The sequence below is a fragment of the Galeopterus variegatus genome, unplaced genomic scaffold (assembly GCF_000696425.1).
Source record: "Galeopterus variegatus unplaced genomic scaffold, G_variegatus-3.0.2 Scaffold777, whole genome shotgun sequence".
NCBI classification, from domain to species: domain Eukaryota; kingdom Metazoa; phylum Chordata; class Mammalia; order Dermoptera; family Cynocephalidae; genus Galeopterus; species Galeopterus variegatus.
In genome coordinates this window covers 320666-340161 of record NW_007726888.1, presented here as the reverse complement: position 1 = coordinate 340161, position 19496 = coordinate 320666, and the positions used below count along the sequence as shown (strand labels likewise).

At 35.3% G+C, this 19496-nt stretch overlaps 1 protein-coding gene across 2 annotated transcripts in view; it reads left to right on the top strand.

Moving 5' to 3' along the window:
- The window catches only part of TBC1D4 (TBC1 domain family, member 4), a 37411-nt gene that overhangs the window by 1167 nt on the left and 16748 nt on the right, over positions 1-19496 (top strand). Inside the window, exons 2-6 of one of the 2 annotated variants that reach the window (XM_008572374.1) lie at positions 1370-1596; positions 10718-10878; positions 13860-14066; positions 16661-16663; positions 18514-18672. In XM_008572374.1, the coding sequence (XP_008570596.1) occupies positions 1370-1596; positions 10718-10878; positions 13860-14066; positions 16661-16663; positions 18514-18672 (757 nt within the window). Of the gene's footprint in view, positions 1-1369; positions 1597-10717; positions 10879-13719; positions 14067-16660; positions 16664-18513; positions 18673-19496 lie in introns of those variants that run through there. The other variant, XM_008572375.1, reaches the window with a different exon arrangement.

Genomic DNA, 19496 nt, shown 5'->3' with positions numbered 1-19496 from the left:
AGAGGTCCAGTCCTCTTCTCCTTGGGTGGGCCCTGAGGAACTGGTGTGGTGTGCCTTGTTGTGGGAGGAGGGTCTGGTTCCTGGCTCCATGCCTCGGGTCACTGGGTGGGACCCAAGGTGCTGGCTTGTTGTGCCTGGTTGTGGGAGAGAGGTCCAGTCCCCTTCTCCATGCCCCGGGTCCCCAGGGGGGTTATTATTTTAAATGAGAAGATTCTGGGTATTAGCATATTTGTCTTTATGCAGCTAAGCCTTCTCATGTTGAGTCAGAACACCTCCCTTACAGGCTGATTGTGCTCTATCAGGCATTTTACTGTTTGGAGATAGTATGCTTTGGAGGACAGTATTTGAGCAACTGCTGATCCAAAGCTATCTAAAAATGAGCCATGTAATTACTATGCTTGTACAGTGCTCTGTTTTTTTTGTTCTCTTCTTATGTTACTATTTTTCCTCATTTTTTATCATTGTAACTGCACCCTTTGGCTCTTCTTTATTTCATAGACAACTCTCAGTAGGTTTGGTTGCCTTCCTGTATCATGCAGCATGTAACCTGAGGCATATGCAACCTGTTTTTATAATGGAAAAATATTAAAGCATTCTTATTAGACTACCTGTTGATGGAACCGGGGACCTAGTCCAGCTATGAGTCTATTATCCCTAACCCATATTCATCAAGAGAAACATTTCTACAGTGGTGTCTGTCCTGTAAAGTATAAACAACATACCTATCTAAATTGAAAGATTTATGATATCTATCCATGCACTATGAGATGCATTCCAGCATAGCTCACATTTCATCCATTTCCTGTTTTTCATGTCTTTTAGAAGAAATTTACCTAAGGGAACATGTAATTGGATAGAAACAGCCATAGTGAAGGAAGATACCGACCAGGCTTTATTTTATTTTCCTGAAGGCTTTGCCATGAGACTTGGGCACTTAGGCATTGTGATATTGTTTTGACAGTACAGGAAGCATGCAACCGATATGTCACAGAAACTAGGAGATACATAAAAACAGACTCCACCCTCTTCTGGTCATGATCTCTTTTCATCTTTCTGGCAATAGTGAGAAAGGTACGGTAGCTATAGCATTTTACCACAAAGCGTCAGGGGCAAGAATACCTTTTCTTATCACCCCTTTCACTTTCTGGTCTATCTTTACGGATGCTCTCGCAGCTGCTTATCAGAAGAAATGTGTTGTGGTGATACTGATGAGCCTTCAGCATAGATTGAGTAAAAGAAAAAAAAAAAAACAGTTTTGTCATGACTCAGGAAGAAGATGAGGCGCCCTGTCACTTTTGAGCTCTGTGTTTCGACAGGTCTGCCGTGACCCACGCAGGAAAGAAAGTCCTCCCTTCTGCTTGCCTTTCAGGACTACTCGCCGGGAGACTCACCGCCAGGGACACCACCAGCCTCCCCACTGTCCTCAGCTTGGCACACGTTCCCAGAAGAGGATTCCGACTCCCCGCAGTTTCGAAGACGGGCACACACATTCAGCCACCCGCCTTCAAGCACAAAGAGAAAGCTGACTTTACAGGATGGCAGGGCTCCCGGGGTGCGCTCCCCTCTGCTGAGGCAGAGCTCCATCGAACAGTGCAGGTGAGTGTGGACCTCTCTCCAGTTGTGAATTCAGATGGTCTTGTCACCTCGTGTTGATCACTCTGGAGTCAAGCTGCATTGTGACTTCGTGCTATATAGCCAACTTTTGGTGTTTAGAAAGACCCTAAAAATAAATTAAATTTGTTTTCCTCAGATACTAAGGAAAACAAGGCAGGTTAAGGCACACTCAAAGAGAAGAGTTAATGCATTTGGATGAAAACTTTTTTTTTTCTTTCAGAAAAATGGAGAAACAAGGTATCATGCAATTGTTTTGTCTGAAAACCTGCTGACAGTACATGTTACTCAGAGTCTTCTTTAAAAATCAAAGCCAGCAGATTTGAAAATAACATAGCAATAAAACTTCCTGTTAGGCTACGGTAAAATTCCAGGGTCAAAAAAAATCACCTAAACTATCTTCATATATGAGATAATATTTGGATATATTTTATTACATAATAAATTAAGGCCAAATATGAAAATTGTTACAAATTTTAGCTAGAATAAAGTGGTATCTATAAAGAAGACTATACATACCACAATTGACAGGCAGTGTCCATTAGAAATTATCTTCGATGGTATTAAAAAGTAATTTAACAAAATTGTTTGACATTTAGTGAGAAATAGTAAAGAAGATAAATCTGGAATTGTAGAATGATTATATTTCTTTCTGTATAGCACAGATCAGAATTTCTATCTTAGAACTAATTTTGTTTTTCTTCTTTACCTGTGAGTTTGATGCAGAATATAGGGTTGGATAGGGATGCCAGTTGGAGAGAAAAAAACAGAACTGGAAGTAAAGAGAGAGGGCTAATTTTTACATCAAGTGTTATCAAGTTTACCAGCATTTCCTTTAAGGATACAGTTTTTTTCTCATTGTTTTCTGAATGATTTGATATTTTTAAAAAAACATTTATGATATAAAAATAAAGTAAATCAACAGAATCAATTATCCTCAGATTTTTTTTGTACCTGTGTTAAAGAGATTAAGTATTCATATGTATACTAAGATTTTTTAAATGATTGCTTCATTTATATTTATCCAAGTTAACAAATCTCTTTTTTTTTTCCAGGAAAAATTATTTTCAAGAATTAAAAACATCAGTTATTTTAGACTATAAATGATATCTCAATTCTTTTCACATTTTATAACATACAAGTTCAGACAATTTCTATCAATATAAAAAGATGCTATTTGTGTCATTGTAAACTTGCTATGCAAGGAAACTTCTAAAAAAAAAAAAAAAGAACTATGTGGGAGATTTAGCGCTTTGGATTAAACCAAAATGGCATAATTCCACAAGCTTCTGGAAAGAACACGGATATTAATGTTTGTTAAGCCAAAGGTATTAAGATGACTTCCAACAACCAAATGTGTTGTTCTTAAATATTTAGAAGGGTTTATATCTTTCAAATAGTTAGTCTTTGAACCACTGATAATCAGTTTTTCCTTCTTGTTTCCTGTAATTATTTATGCTTTCCTAGTTTTTCCCTTGAAGTGTCTTTTGCATGTAAAAACAAACATTTTTGTCTTAAAATTGTTAAGAATTTTTTAGAGACAAACACAGATGGTTAGAAATACTGTGTAGATGAGGAATTCAGTTTGTGAAAAAGTCAAACTAGGTCATAGTCACCTAAATAAAGAACTGCATGCTCCTTTTTTTTTTTTTCTTTTCCCATGTAAGATCTAGCCATGAGCCTTGAAAGGAAAAGTTAAATCAATAGCAAGAAGCTGTTTATATGCTTTTTCATAGTGAATAAAGATTTTTTGCTGAAATATAAATTAAGACAAATTTGCTATATTTTCTGTACTCAGCATTCTTCCGTCAGCTCGACGCATGCACAAGGAGAGTAATTCTTCCTCCAGTCTTCCAAGTCTTCACACTTCCTTCTCTGCCCCCTCCTTCACTGCCCCCTCTTTCCTGAAAAGCTTTTACCAGAATTCAGGTAGACTGTCCCCACAGTATGAAAATGAAATCAGGTGAGATCAGTGTCCTCTGTTTGCAAAGCAAAATTTTTTGGAGTGATATACTGATATGTTACTAAAAACTGGCTGCTTGATTTTGGAGTGACATTTATGCATCCTTACATTGTGTTTGTTCTAATCTGCTTCTGATATATTGGTTTCAATTCCAATTAATTTTATTACAAAAACTTTTTAAGCCAGTAGTTTCAAAGCTTTTTGATGATATGATTATCTTTTGAATTATAGATTTTTTTTTTTGTATTATTTGTGTGTTTCTTTGCCTCGGACCCTGGAGTCTAACCTTTATATCATTTGGATTAAGACCTAGTGCTAACACATACAAAGCAAACCTTCCCTGATCACACCTTTTTTTTTCTCAGTCTTTCTTGACGTATTTTATGCAACCTATAAGCCACCAATTGAAACAACTGTACTAAAGTGATAAATATAATACATATTTATGTTTAAGTACTGCATATAGAATATTTCCTAGGCATTTCTTTGATTTTTTTCAATAACAGACTGACTTATCTGAATCTCAGTGTAAGGCACTTAATGGGTATTGGATCATGTTGATAGCAACTCTCAGATAGCATGAAGGGTCTTGTGAATCTTAGAGATTTGGAATTTTAAATTCAGGTTAGGCATCCTTTTTTAGGACCACTATCCTGAATTATTAAAAACATGTTAGGTTACTCTTTAACCAGGCTGAGAAAAAGGAACCAAGATTTTTTTAACATTATGGTTTGTTGGTTAATAGATTCTCTGTACAGTATTGAAATGATAAAGGAAAGGGAATAATTGTATTTTTTGTTTCACCTTCAAATTAATTGTTCAAAATTTATGTAATTTCATTGTTTAGTAGTTAAACTATAACTGTGTTTGATAATATGCTATTTTTTCATAATATTCATTTGTCAAGTATATAATATATCCTTTCCATCAACAAGCATCTTTGTTACTCCTTATAACTTCTTCTCAGGTTTTAAGGTTATATTTTAAAAATTATTTGTATTGAAGTTTATTGGTGAAAAGTAAATGATACTTACGACTTATATGGGAATGCCTTTTTATTCTGAATCCTGGTTTTGGACGTATCTCTGTCTCTCTGTTCTAATGCTATTCCTTGTTTTCCTGTTGTACTAGACAGGACACTGCTTCAGAATCAAGGTGATTAGAGATCTAAATATTTTCATTTTAAAAATTCACAGATTCTTCCAACTGAATGTTGCCATTAGTTTAAAAAGCCATTTTAGTTATCTCCTGAATGCATGCCATTGTTCTGGGTGGTCTGAGGTCTACATAATAGGAAAAATGTGACCCCCGGTATAATCAAAGATCACAAATAACCATTTAAAATGTTGATTACAAACAGAAATCCTGTTTCTACTCTATTTCATGTTGAAACTTTCTTAGAGCTTTGCTGTGGCCTCCAATCAAAGCCTAATTTTAGTTTTAAGTTAATCAAAGTGTATTTGCTAGCTGGAAGGCTAGATACGTACATATGAGGAGTTTATCCCATATCCCTAGAAGATGTAGACATGAGCATCCTAAAAGAAACATACTCATAAAATCAAATCTGGTTTTCACCTGAAGAAGATTATTAATCTACTTCTGTTCATCTTAATTCCTCATGTTGGTCACTTTGAGACATTGCTAAAGGCTTACAAACTTCCATTGGTCTGGTCAGAGGAAAACACCTAGTTCCTTTTTAGGGAAGTCTGACCACATCTGTGATGACATCTCTGCCTCTCGACTCAGTGCTTTTTGTGGTGAACATCCATTTGAACAATTTAACTGCAAATAGCTGTTCTTTGCTCAGTTCCAATTTTTACACTTTGCTCATATCATGAGCCTAATGAGACACATACATGCCCATCTTCCTATTTGGGCCACTAACATGTAGATTTCTTTGTAACTGGAATAAAAACAGTATTAAAGATTGGACTAGAATGAGATGTTCAAGAGAAAAAAGCCCCCAGAAAATTATTTTGGTTAACCTATACTTTTTTGTGGTGGGGTATAAACACCATTTAAATAACACCTATCTGTTTTTAAAGCTTAATGGAAATGTTGACTTTCTTTGCCTTATGCCCTTTTAGGTTCCACTACAGGCATAGACTTAGGTCTGTTACTTTAGAGATCATCTGGCCTACAATTTCCTCATTTTACACATGGTTAGATTGAGCCCCAGGGAGATTGTTTTATATTTTGCTTGAAATATGAGTTACCAGAGATAGTTTAATTTCCGATGTACAGACTTACTTATTTTTCCATAAGTCTGCATTTGGTGTGCAGAGTTTAGGAAATAAAACCCTTTGTTCTCCTCATTCTTTTTTCCTACACATTGTTCCACTGACTAATAATCTATGTCTTTGACTCATAGCTCAGATGCCATATACTGATTTCCACTAGAATAGTTCAATCTCGATTTTATTTAATTGGTAAAGATTTTCCATAGGATGACAGATGTGTATCCAGTTGAAAGCCATAACTTATATAAACTACTAGTGCACCTGATGCACGTATGAGTTAAATTTACTATGGATCCTGTAGAAAAAAACTAAAATTTCATCACTATATGGTTCCATGCAGCCTTTCTTAAGGCATTTGCAAAAATGGCTTTTTCAGTTTTCTGGTAACTAGTTGCTGTCACACTAATCAAATTTTGTTATCTTTCCTGAGTTGTAATCCGTTGTGGTTTAGATATATATTTAGCCAAGGTGTAGCTATTTATTTGGACTTTATGATGCTGCTAGTTTTAGTTGGGTGCTGGGGGTGGGGAGCGATGGAAGGCAGTTTGCTGCTCAACAGAACAACTCTGTAAAACTGGTTCCTGGTAGAAGAATTTACCTTTGTGCAAAGCATGTCTGTATTGCTTTGGCAGGAAATAAAACATGACTATATCCTGCTTAAAGTTGAGTCCCTGTGAGTGGTCATTAGAAAACCTTCATTCTGTAAGTTATCCAGTGAATTAATTCTCAGTAAAGTAGGCAAGTATGCATTAAAAATTCCATGTTAACTATAAGAAGTATAATGTTAATTTTATAGTTGATGTTGTAAAGGCTACAACTGCTTGTTCCAGGATATATTAAAAGTTATCTTGAAGCTTTTGAGGGAGGACTTCATATTATATCCATAGGTTTTTGATTGATGCTGTGTACAGGGGACTTGGAATCAGCCCTTTCAGCCTACATGGTGATACACATAATATGGGATTTTTTTTCCCTTATAAACCCCTCATTTGTATTTCCAGATTGTGGTTCTTGATTAACCGATGAATGATGATATATATTCCATATATAATATACCAATACAAAAATGGGTGGGAGTTTTCCAAGTTGTACATCCTTCCTAGTTATGGATTTTTCATTTCGTAAATTTCTGATAAAGGTAGTGCTGCCACAGAAAACTTTTCCTGAATATGTCTCTTGGAAAGCAATTTTATTCTGCACCTTTATATTTCAAAATACAAATGAAGGAGGGAAAAGATTATATGGAAAAATAGGGGCACAGTTATAATTTGTTCACCTTTTAAAAAATGTAAAGATGATTAAAAGACCAATATATGTGTATTTTATTGTAATTTAAGGTGTTTTTGATTTGGTCCTTTTATTTAAAATAAAAATTATGTACATTTTAGAATGAAATTATTTTAAGGCAAAGGAAATAGACATTTATATAAATGAAGCACCTAGTAGTGCTCTGAAGTTATTTTTCTGCTGAGATAAATGAAATTATTCCGTTAAAAAATGGAGAGAAGTAGCTGGCCAGGAGACTTAATGCTAATTAGAGACTGATATTTTTCCACCAGAAACACATTAGATCCTGGGAGTCCTGACAGCTTTGTTTTTGTGGGTCTAATTCAAAGAGTATTTACATTGGCACAATAAACTACAGTCCCCGAGTGTCTGGCTTCTGGAGCGCCTGGATCTGAGGCTTGGCTCCTTCACTGATTGTCCATGTGGGCTGGTTACTTAGCCTCTTTCTACTTCAGTTTTCCTGCTAAAAATTGCAATAATAATAATACCTATCCTGTAAGGTTGCTGTGAGGGTGAAGTTAACTCATACTTGTAATATGTTTAGAACAATCAATACCTGATATAAAGTATGTGCTTTTGGTGAGTCTTAGCTTTGTTATTATCGTAGTAAATACCACGTTTCATTTTTATTTTCACTCAAAAATAAGCATTGTGCTTGCCTCCCTGCTAACTTTAAAGGAGAAGTTAAGAGAAAAATAATGTTGCAGTAAAAAAATGAAAATAAATAAGAAAGAAAGAAAAAACACTTTTCCCCTTTATTCCAGTGCAGTTTCCAGATTGGGATATAGGAATTTTGATGCACAGTGTGTCATATGGTTTTGATTCTTGAAATGACCACCTTATGAATGTCAGATTGTTGACTAAATGCAAATCAAGCAGTAAAACTGCTGTAAGTTGCATATGTGTACTGACTGGTTAAATCCTTATCTGGAATCTGACTTCTGAGTACACATCTTCTCTTACTAAATGAAGCAGAACAGCTTTTTTGTCTTATCTCAGCAACCAAACTGCTTTTTCAGGATGTCGTTTTTTAGTACAAGATAAAAGGTCAGTGGTCTGCTATGTAAGTTCTTCCTTTCAGTATATTATTATCTTATACTTTGACTGCTAATTTTTGGCTTATTACTGGCCATTGCATTTCAGACATGGGAGGAAAATTTGTCATTTGGCAGTTTATGTAGATTACAGGGTTATAAAAATTTAGATGTTATGTAATTTTCAGATACGTGTTAGGACATATTTGTATATGTGTTATGAAAGGGCACTTTATGCACCTGTTTTATAATATATTCCCCCCAAAGCTTATCATTTATAGTCAATAATGAAACTGATGTGGGTACTGCTCAGTTTTATTTTTAGTACTCTCTAAACACTTGATATGTCCTTAACAGTGAATTGGAAGGTGATTCTTAAAAGATGTTTTAATTCCAGCATTAAAATATAAACATTTCAGAATCTTTTGGTTGGGTTTACTCTAGTTTTGATTGTTAGAGCTATTAACATAGTCAAGAGAAACCAATATTTGTTGAACATTTACCCTGTGGTGCATTGAAATAAGTGTTTTTACATAGATATTTAATTTAGCTTTCAAAGCTTAAATTATAAATTAGATGGCTTACGTAGGAAAGGAGCAACACTTACTAGAAAAAAGATGCTTTCTGTTGCTTATTAACAGTGTTGTCATTGTCAATACCCATTGGTGCCATCAGCAACTCAGCCCATACTTTTAGGAAGTAAAGCCTTTGGGACTTTCTGCCAGAAAGACTATAAGTTATGACTTCCAATAAAGGGCTTTAAGAAGGTAGATCTTTTATTTATTCCTGACATGTTAGCCTACCCAATATTTTTTGTCCACTTTACTTAACCTTCTGAGTTAGTATTTCATATGGTTTTACAAAATATTAATTTATTTAGTGTGTACTTGTGTCCTTACTATTTGCTTGTTACTACACTAGAAGCTAGAAATATACCCATGAACTGGAAATGTTACAAATAACTGCCAGTAAGCCAGTGTTACAAAAATGAAGATACAGAGCACTTCAAGAGTATTTATCAGGATATAACTATTATATACAGGACACTTGAATCGCAGTTTCTAAAAGGGAAATACTTTAATGCTTTCCATAGTGGAAGTAAAGATGAACATATTTATTCAGTACTATGTAAGGTATCGTAACACATCATGACACTTGCTGTCTGTGCAGCAGCTCAGAGATATGTCCTTTTAAACATCTTAACTAGCTAATCCAAAAGTTATATTTCCAGGAAGATAGAGCCAGATTAGAAATAAGTGAATTGCCTGCTAACTGGACACACAGAGTAAATAAAAATATGACAGGCAGGTATTGAATTATTCTCCTCACTATTAATTGCCTCAGCGCTGTTAGGTTCCTCTGAGTATGTGAGAGGCTTGTGGCTTTTCTAGCTGACTTTCATTTCTGACCTATCTGAACTTCTTGATTCTGTAAAAAATCCTATACCTTCTTTTGTTGGTATTACTGACTGTAAATATTGTTATCTTCATCATTCTCTCAAGAAAGCTAAAAAAAATTGTGAAACTTAAAAAACTAAAATACTCCTGCCACTAACAGCAACAATTAACGTGTGCAGCTACAAACAGCTACAAACGTAGTTGGTCTCTAAAGTACCTTTGAGTCATAATGACCTTTTATTGCACATTACCCTAGAGTGATCTTTCCTAGGAAGTGAAATTCTTAGAGTTGATCAGCATTTTCACATGTAAGTGTCACAAAACACTAATGTAGACTGAGGTAATACTCCCAGCCCCCCGAAATTGGGGAAGTGATTCTTGGATCAATTAATTTAAATAATTTAGGGAATCTTTATGTACCGTTTCCCTGTTGGAGAGTCACGATGCATGCCAATGTATTAACACTCTCTAAGAAGTCCTGATATAAAGAAATCTGGGTAATTTTTGTTGTTGTTTTTATTTTTATTTATTAGTTTTTGGGCTACTGAACTATTAAGGGGTCTAAACTGGTTAATATTTTTTAACTTAGCCTGTTTAATCTTTGATCCCAGTTTTTTTTTTTTAATATATCACCTGACAATAATCCCAAAATTGACCATTCTGCCTATATTTGAGCTGTGTTTTGCAATGATCCAACTATTGTAGCTGACAATTCGGAGACAGATCTGAACAGTCACTGGCAAATAGAAGCTATCTTTGTCAGCTTATTTTATAAGAGCTGTAAGAAAAGTTATTCATGAGCCTTTTATGAAATATTTTACATTGTTTAGAATAAACTATTAATTTTATTTCTTTAGTGAAGCATGAGTTCATTACTTAGGCAACCTTATTCCTCCATATATTTAAATACTGCTATTCTTCAGATTAGAATTAGGACTGATGGGCTACTAAGGAATGAGTAGAAATGGGTGAGCTTCTCATGACTGGGCTGTGGCCTGGAATGCAGTTTCCCCAGAATGTGTTGGCCTGAGTGACCAATGTGCCTGGTGACACATTGCTCCATGTTGCCTGTGGCTGGTGCTTGACTGTGGCAGAACTTGCGAATGGCTTGAGCTAACATTTTGTTGTGAAGTGCCATGTTATGCAGTTCTCATTGCATGTTATATATTTATTTGCTTCCTACAGTGATGGAGAAGGGAGAAAAAGGACCTCTTCCACCTGCAGCAATGAGTCCCTGAACACTGGAGGAACCCCTGCCACTCCTCGCCGCATCTCGTGGCGACAGCGCATTTTCCTCAGGGTTGCTTCTCCCATGAACAAATCTCCCTCAGCAATGCAGCAGCAAGGTCTGTGTGGTCCTCACTAGAGAATTACTCCTTAAAAGTGTTACAGAGTAGGGAATGGAAAGCAAATTCTCTGTGTATAGATTTACACGATTAACAACTATGATTCAATAAGAAACAAAACAAAACAAGCAACAAAAAAATAAAGACAACAGGTGTGGACAAAAAAGCTGAAGGGGGAGGGAGTCAATACTTAGGTTCCTTCAAAGGCCAAGTCTCCCAGGTTGAATGGATTTGGATATTGTATGACAGATATTATCTTTGGGGAGATTTCCTTAAAGTAATATGATTTTATAAGTCCAAAAATACTACATCGTAAATGAGTGTTTGCCCATGAGGGCTCTGCATGGGGTTAGTGACATTATAAAAGAGATTGTAGAGCTCCCTCTCTCCCTTTCCGCGTCCTTCCACGGTGTGAGGATCCAGGGAGAAGAGAGCTGTGAGCCAGGACTCTGCCAGTGCTGTGTTCTTGGACTCCCCAGCCTCCAGAACTGTGAGAAATAGGTTTCTGTGGTTTATAAGCCACCCTGTCTATGGTATTCTGTCAGAGCAGCCCAAACAGTCTAAGACAATTACTGACTTCTAACCTAAGCATCCATCACAGACCCACAGAACCACAGGAAGTTTTAGCTGGAAAGGACCTTTGCCAAAGATCCCCATTTTCACATGAGCAGATAGTCCCCAAGACATTAAGGATTACTCGAGGGTTGCTCAGGCACCAAAGTGTGCATAACTAGGACTCATACCTTGTCAGGGGAAAAGTATGAATGCTAGACTTTCTCCTCGACTCAAAGGATATGCACACTTGGTATGACTTCACCCCAAATTCACCTCATTTTAAAAGGCAACATGAATTATTTTATAAAGCAAAGACTTCTTTTGTATACAAAAAAAAAAAAAGATTTACATGAGTATGGTGGAGAAATAACTTCTTTTTCTGTATCTGATATAGTGGTTTATTTCTCATGTGTCATTAGAACACATTAGACATTGAGTATCTGCTTGCTGAATGAATGAATTAATGAATTAATGAGAGAGTGAGTTTCTAAAACCTCTCATTGGGCCTATTCCTTGATGCATAGGGGAAACAAAGATGGTGCTAGAAAAGAAGTCATAAATCTTTTTATTATTAGAAAAGCAACATAGTCTTTTACAAGAGTCACACAGAAAACAAAGTGACACAGAAAAGTTGAACAATGAAGAAGTGGATACAATACACAAGGCAAACATCAACCAGAAGAGAGTATGGGCAGCTCTCTTTGAATATTAGACCTATTAGAAATTAAAACAAAAACATCTAAAGGGGCAAAGTAAATGTAACCATAAACAAAAACATGTAACAATAATGAGAACATACATAATTATATAGCCCTGAGAACTAGAAAATAACACTTAACAGGAAAAATAAATAAGCCAATAGCTCTCATGGAAGATTTTAATGTATTCTTCTCTGAAAAATAAATGCAGAGAAATTAAATATTTGAATAACACAATTGAACAAGCTTGACATAATATTTATAGAGAACTCTTTTCCCCTATAGGGAAAATTTATTTATTTTTAGCACACATGGAACATTCATAAAACTTAATTATGTGCTTATCCGTAAAGTTTTTAAAATAAACTTCAGACAGTCATGATCATTTATACTGAAATGCTCTGACCACAGTGCCATAGAAAGAAAGATGTCACGAATTAGAGAACAACCAAAAAATTTCATGTGTTTGGAAACTGAAAACTGTACTCCTGGAAACTAGAAGGAAGAAAATATGATGATCATATCAAAATGGAGTGAATTAAGAGGACAGTTAACAAACATGAATGCATTCATATAAAAACAAGAAGGCCAAAGTCAATTGTATTGAGTATTCAACTCAGAAGCTAGAAAGGGGCTGACTGGTTAGCTCAGTTGGTTAGAGCATGGTGTCATAACGCCAAGGTCAAGGGGTCAGATCCCCATACCAGCCAGCCACCAAAAAAAAAAATTTTTTTTTGTTCAAGAAGCTACAAAGGAGCCTTAGAGTAAAATTTAAAAACAACAACAAAACTTAAGGAAGCCAGTGTAAATAATAAGGGTAATGGCAGAGGTCAATGAATTAAAAAAAAGAAAACAAGTGGCAATACTGAAGATGAAATTAACTCTGCCTAGGATGGTCAGAGAAAGCTTCATGGAAAAATTAGATGTTTATTCAAACTAATTGCTGGGAGAACCATGTTTCAGCAGGAGGGAATAGCAAAGCTCCGGGGTCATTTTCGAGAACTGTGCAGGTCAGAGAATCGCGAAGGATCCCGCGTGAGGGACGCATCGCATGCGACACTGAGACACGGAGGCTTGGAGAGGTGACTAGAGGCCTTTCCCAGTAGTTTGGACTTTGTTCTTTGGGATACGAGCAACCATTGAAGCACTTTAAAAGACATGATCATGTTTGTTAATAGGAAAATAATTGGCAGTAGTGTGAAGCATGGCCTGGAACGAAGGGAGAGGATGAACTTCAGATCAGTCAGGGGGTGTCCAGGAGGAGAGGGTAGAGGGAGTGCCATGCCCAGCCAGGAAAGGCCCAGTGTCACCCGCTGCTTTTCTCTTGACGGGTTCTGACGCAGATGTTGACCTTAGGAGATCGCTCTTACCTACGCACTTAATTGTCTTGTTTTGCGCAGCCAGATAATATGCACAGATAAATTGCAGAAGTGTTGGACTCTGGGGACAGGCCAGTTCATTTCGTAGCACCTCCATTACAGGTCTTCTTGTGTAGAAAGGAGAAGTGGTGAAATGACCTATGCTTTCGTTTCACTGCAAGAGGGAAATCTGAAAGGGGAATTCAGTCTAGTGAATTTACTTAAATCATTAGTTCCAGAAAATAAGAGTTACTGGGAAAGCGAAAACCTTTAAATGTGGGAGATAAGATGAGGGAGTGTCTGTTCTAGAAAGAGCTTCTGTAGTTGGATTACTGCTAAGGAATGCCTCTCACTGTTTTCTTCTCTGCAGATGGATTGGACAGGAATGAGCTGCTGCCTTTGTCCCCTCTTGCTCCAACCATGGAGGAGGACCCGCTGGTTTTATTCCTGTCTGGTGACGATGACCCAGAGAAGGTTGAAGAAAAAAAATCAAAAGAACTGAGAAGTTTGTGGAGAAAGGCTATACACCAACAAATCTTGTTGCTTCGAATGGAAAAAGAAAACCAGAAACTTGAAGGTTAGCCATTCAAACAGGGCTGAGTGATACAATGCTGTAACTCAAGGGTGTAGGTTAAACCTCTCCCCTCTATACACACTCACACTCACTCTCAGACTGCATGCACACTTTGAAAATATCTACTTCGGGAATATCTACTGATATTATTTCTATTTTGGGAGGTGGTTATGATATGGGAAAGGTCAGCTTAAGATATTTGTATTTTTGTTTGAAATAGATTTGCGTTTTAAGTAGATATAAAACATCAGAAGCCCTTAAAGTCTATCTGGGTAATACAGAATGTAGATAATATGGAATCAATGTGTTTGATATGACTGAAAGTTTAATATCATTGTGCACTACTTTTAAAAATCCTTAAATATGAAAAAGAAAATTTTCTTCTTTTAAATATGCTTTTCAACTTTCAGGCTGATTATGTCCATAATGGGAGAAATAGGCATATTTGCCTATTCTAAACAAATTTTGTTTGCATTGTATCCAGTTCAGCTAATTAATTATAATTATCTGTTATCAAATCAAAGTTCCTGTTTTTTGCTAATGCTTTATAGATTATCTACTTAAAAAAGCATTCAAATTATTCAATTTATAATCAAATAATTTATAATAGCTACTGTGCTATTTATGGGACATTATTGCTAAGTTTATGAATATCAAATGTTTTAGAATATGTTTTTCAGCATTTGAAAGAATGATGTAATTTTCCCCAGTGCTGATAGAACCAAACACAAAGAGATGCCCAGACAGTATCAAAAAATATATATATATATGTATATATATGTAAATGTGCCATTATCTTTGCCAAAGCACTTAAACATAAAAGGACCTTGTTTTTACATCTGTAAAATGAATGATTTTGCTTAAGTGGGCCCTTTAACTTTTAAGATTATTGGCAAATATACAATCTATGTTTTTCTCTCTTTTGCTTTTATTGTACTGTCTTCCAAAAAGCTTTTTTAGTACAAGTATTCACATTTCTGAGTTCATCATCTATCTCAAGATTTCTATTACCACTATACCTATTTTTCAATTCAGTTTTTTATCTTAACAATATTATTTAGTTTGCAAGGACACATTTTTTTATTGCTATTTTCTTAGCAGAAGGAAAAGTACAAGAGATTTTAAATACCCTTAGGAAATAAATTTTTGTCTTTAAAATTAAAAATTTAATTAATTGTTACTGACGTAGCTTTAAAAAGTTTGTTGTGATAAGTGGCATACCCACTTGAGCTTTCAAAGATTTCAAAATCTTAAACTTTCAAAAGAAGTTGAATTCATATTTTTAAGCAATTTGTTACATCTTGAGCTAACTCATAAATAGAAAAAGAGGTTAAAAAAAGGATGGTTATCATTCCCTTAAAAAATTTAAGACATGAAATTATATTTCAATTAAGAGTATGTATAGATAGAATCTTATATTAGATATCAAAGGATACTTTCAGAATCTTAGATTATTTGAGCTGGAAATGATCTTACGAGATTATTTAGCTAGATTCTTCATTCTCCTGCTGAGTTAGTGACTGGCTTGGGGAGTCTAAGGAATTAACCTAAGATCAGACAGTGATGTACTAGCGGAACAAGCCCTAAAACTCAGGTTTGTTCTTCATGGTTCTCATCCCAGTATACCTCAGTATTTCTCAACTATGTATGTTAATATAAGGAAATGGAATGTTTTATATAAATGAGTACATGTGTATTCTCAGTTATACTATACAATTTGACAGGATAAGAAAGGAGTTGCCATTTGGAATATATTCACAGAAACCTTTATCAATTCTGTGTTTATTTCTGTAGGAGACTACTGCCATTAAATATTCCCTTAACCAGGTGGAGCTCAGTAACCTAGGAGTTGCCATTTGGAATATATTCACAGAAACCTTTATCAATTCTGTGTTTATTTCTGTAGGAGACTACTGCCATTAAATATTCCCTTAACCAGGTGGAGCTCAGTAACCTATTCTAGATCAAAAAAAAAAAAAAAAAAAAAAAAAAAAAAAAAAGTTGAACCTATTAAAATTCTAGCCAATGGATAATCATTTCTTGATGGTTCCTTATTTTTGCGTAGTTAGGTAGTTGAGGGCAGATATCAACTGTTCTTACTCACCATTTTATTCTCAGGGCCTGAGGCTGGCATAGTAGGTGCTTCTGATTATTTTAAATGAGCAGTGATCTAGAAAAGGTTGGAGGAAAAAAAAAATCTTAGGAAATATTATGCTTTGTCCATTGTGAAGAAAATCATTTGTAAAGCTAAATGTAGGATTGTGTTTGTTGTCAGATGTAATAAACCCACCACTTTAAAAAAATTATTTGGTTATACTAGAGAAATATAAACCAAATATTGCGAAGCAAAGCTAATCTGTGTTAGAAAGCCATCTAGTGGTATCCAGGAGGAATATTTTTGTAGTGAATTTATCTTTTGATCATGTCTGGACTTTTAATTACACAATTTTTACCGCCTTGCTTGAATAAGTCTGTTATAAGACATTTGAATTCTTTTGAAACAGTTTCAAGCACACTAAGTAAAGAGTAACATTGGTTTTCGTATTGTTTTTGTGCTGTCGAGGACTTTGGATGCATGACAAAGATTTGTGTTGCAGAAGGTAAGGTGGCCAAACACTGTGAGCTTGAGTGGATACAGATCACTGAGAAATTGCTGTCCATCGTGATCTTAATGAAAGAGAAGAAATATACTCACATGTCAGTTCTTCATTCTCCCCTTCTGGAATCAATTATTCAAGATAAAGACCAAATGAAGATAGTGATTGCTTTTATAGGCATTTCTTTTAATGAACTCTGGGCCTGTATTTTAGACCACCAAATGAAAGAGAATTCTATATTATTTATAAAGTGCAGTTAGTGTTAACTTGAGTGAAATGAATTTTTCTTTTTAAGAATGTTAAAAACGAACACAGGAACATATAACCTAGTGTTGTTGAGGGCAGTGTGGATAACTCTGGAAATAGTTATAAAAATGTATCAGGTTATTGTGGTCAAATATTTCTTAAATCAAGGTTAGCACGAGGCATTGTCTTCTTGTATATATGTCGTATATAAAATATTAGCACTTTAATGGTTAAGATGATCTGAGCTGTCACCTCTAAGGCTATCACATTTGTCAAAAAATTAAAATTTATAGCATAGCCTACATGGTTTGTATTTTATACTTAGCAGAGTTACTGTGTATAAGGTACAGAGTAAACCCTTCTTAGGAGGTTATTTCTCATATTTTTCTCACATGAAATAATTCAAAGTTTGAGACCCTTTTATGTACCCTCAATTTTTTTTTAAGTTTTCTTTTTGAGAATGTGTTAGTGGTTGATTTGTAAGTCATCCGGCTTGGTTTTAAAAATATAATAAGATATTAAAAATATTATGTTTTATTTTATTTTCAATGTAATTGATTTTCATGGCCCTTTCCTCCCTCCCTCCCCGTCTTTACACCCCCAGCAACCAAAGTAGTGTTCTCTTTTCTTGAAAAGTTCAATGAATTATTATGATGGTTTAATACTTTTTTGTTTATTTATTTATTTATTTATTTATATTAGCTCCTACCTATGAGTGAGAACAAGCAGTATTTCTCTTTCTGTGCCTGGCTTATTTCACTTAACATAATTTTCTCTAAGTTCATTCATGTTGCTGCGAATGGCAGTATTTCATTCTTCTTTATAGCAGAGTAGTATTCCATTGTGTAGATATACCACATTTTCCTTATCCACTCATCTGATGATGGGCATTTCAGCTGGTTCCAACTCTCGGCTATTGTAAATAGAGCTGCAATAAACATAGGAGTACAGGTGTCCCTTTGACATGATGATTTCTGTTCCTTTGGGTTTATACCCAGCAGTGGAATAGCTGGGTCATATGGTAGATCTCTCTGTAGTTGTTTGAGGAACCTCCATATCATTTTCCATAATGTTTGCACCATTTTACAGTCCCACCAACAGTTCCGTTTTCTCCTCATCCTTGCCAGTGTTTGTTGTTCTCAGTGTTTTTAATAATAGCCAGCCTAACTGGAGTGAGATGATGTCTCAGTGTGGGTTTTTTTTTTTTTTTTTTTTTTTTTTTCCCGTGTCCGGCAACGGATCGCAACCCTCAGTGTTGCCCCCGTACCGGACTGGGGACCGGCAACGGGATTGCAACCCTCGGCGTTGCCCCCGCGCCTCGCTCAGCCAGTGAGCGGGAACCGGTCTGCATGTGGGATCCGAACCCTCGGGCGGGAGCGCCGCCGCGCTTCCCAAGCAGCGCACCTATCCAGTGCGCCACCGGGCCGGCCCTCAGTGTGGTTTTGATTTGCATTTTCCAGATGCTGAGTGATGTTGAACATTTTTTCATGTGTCTGTTGGCCATTCTTATATCTTCATTTCAGAAATGCCTATTCAGCTCCTTTGCCCAAAAAAGTACTGTTTTAAAAACACATTGGTCTTATGTAAATTCTCTTTTTTTTTCTTAGCAAGCAGAGATGAACTCCAGTCCAGAAAAGTTAAATTGGACTATGAAGAAGTTGGTGCATGTCAGAGGGAGGTCTTAATAACCTGGGATAAGAAGTTGTTAAACTGCAGAGCTAAAATCAGATGTGATATGGAAGATATTCATGCTTCTCTTAAAGAAGGTATTTGGGATAATCTCAACAATCTTTTTTTTTTTCCCTAAAAAGCCTCAGTTTTTTTTTGATTTGCTCAGCTCAGATATAATTTTGTCTTTGTGCTTTGCTTATAAAAAAAGGAAATTAATTTCTTTCTTTCTGTAGTTTAGTGACTCGATTGGTAAGAAAATGGTTCCAGGAGAGACACTATCCCTGAGGAAGTAGCAGACACCTTATCTACAGACTTTTCTGTTTACTTCAGCCAGATGTTTTTAGCTCTGTGTTGTTTACGGGGGAAGAAGTGCATGCATTGGTACAAGTCTTTGATCACTGCCATAAAAATAAGTCAGACTTACAAACTTGGCTCATTTCCATCATTTGGTCAGAAGTGTTTATTTACACATGTGTATATCTATATGAATGTGATTACACTCCTACATGTATGTATTTATATGTAGAGATTTAAGTTCTGATTCGTCAATTAATCAGATTTTCTTCAATTCATTTATTTATTTCTTTATTTTGGAGAAATTACTTTTATTTAGCCATTATATTACATTTATTGTTTTATTGATGCTACACCATATAAAATACATGATATTTAAATAGTATAAGTTTAAAATGAAAAGTAATATATAACTATTTTATATGCAGTTTCTGTGCCCAGATGAAATATATTAAAATGAGAATCTCCACAGCCTTCATAAATTGGGTGTAAAAATTAAAGTCAGAAAATATCCAAAGAAATCTGATAATGAATCTTGTTTTAAAAGCCTATTATAATGTGCGAAACTGTTGCACAGTGAGATTTTTTTTTTTTTTTTTTTTTTTTTTTTTTTTTTTTTTTTTTT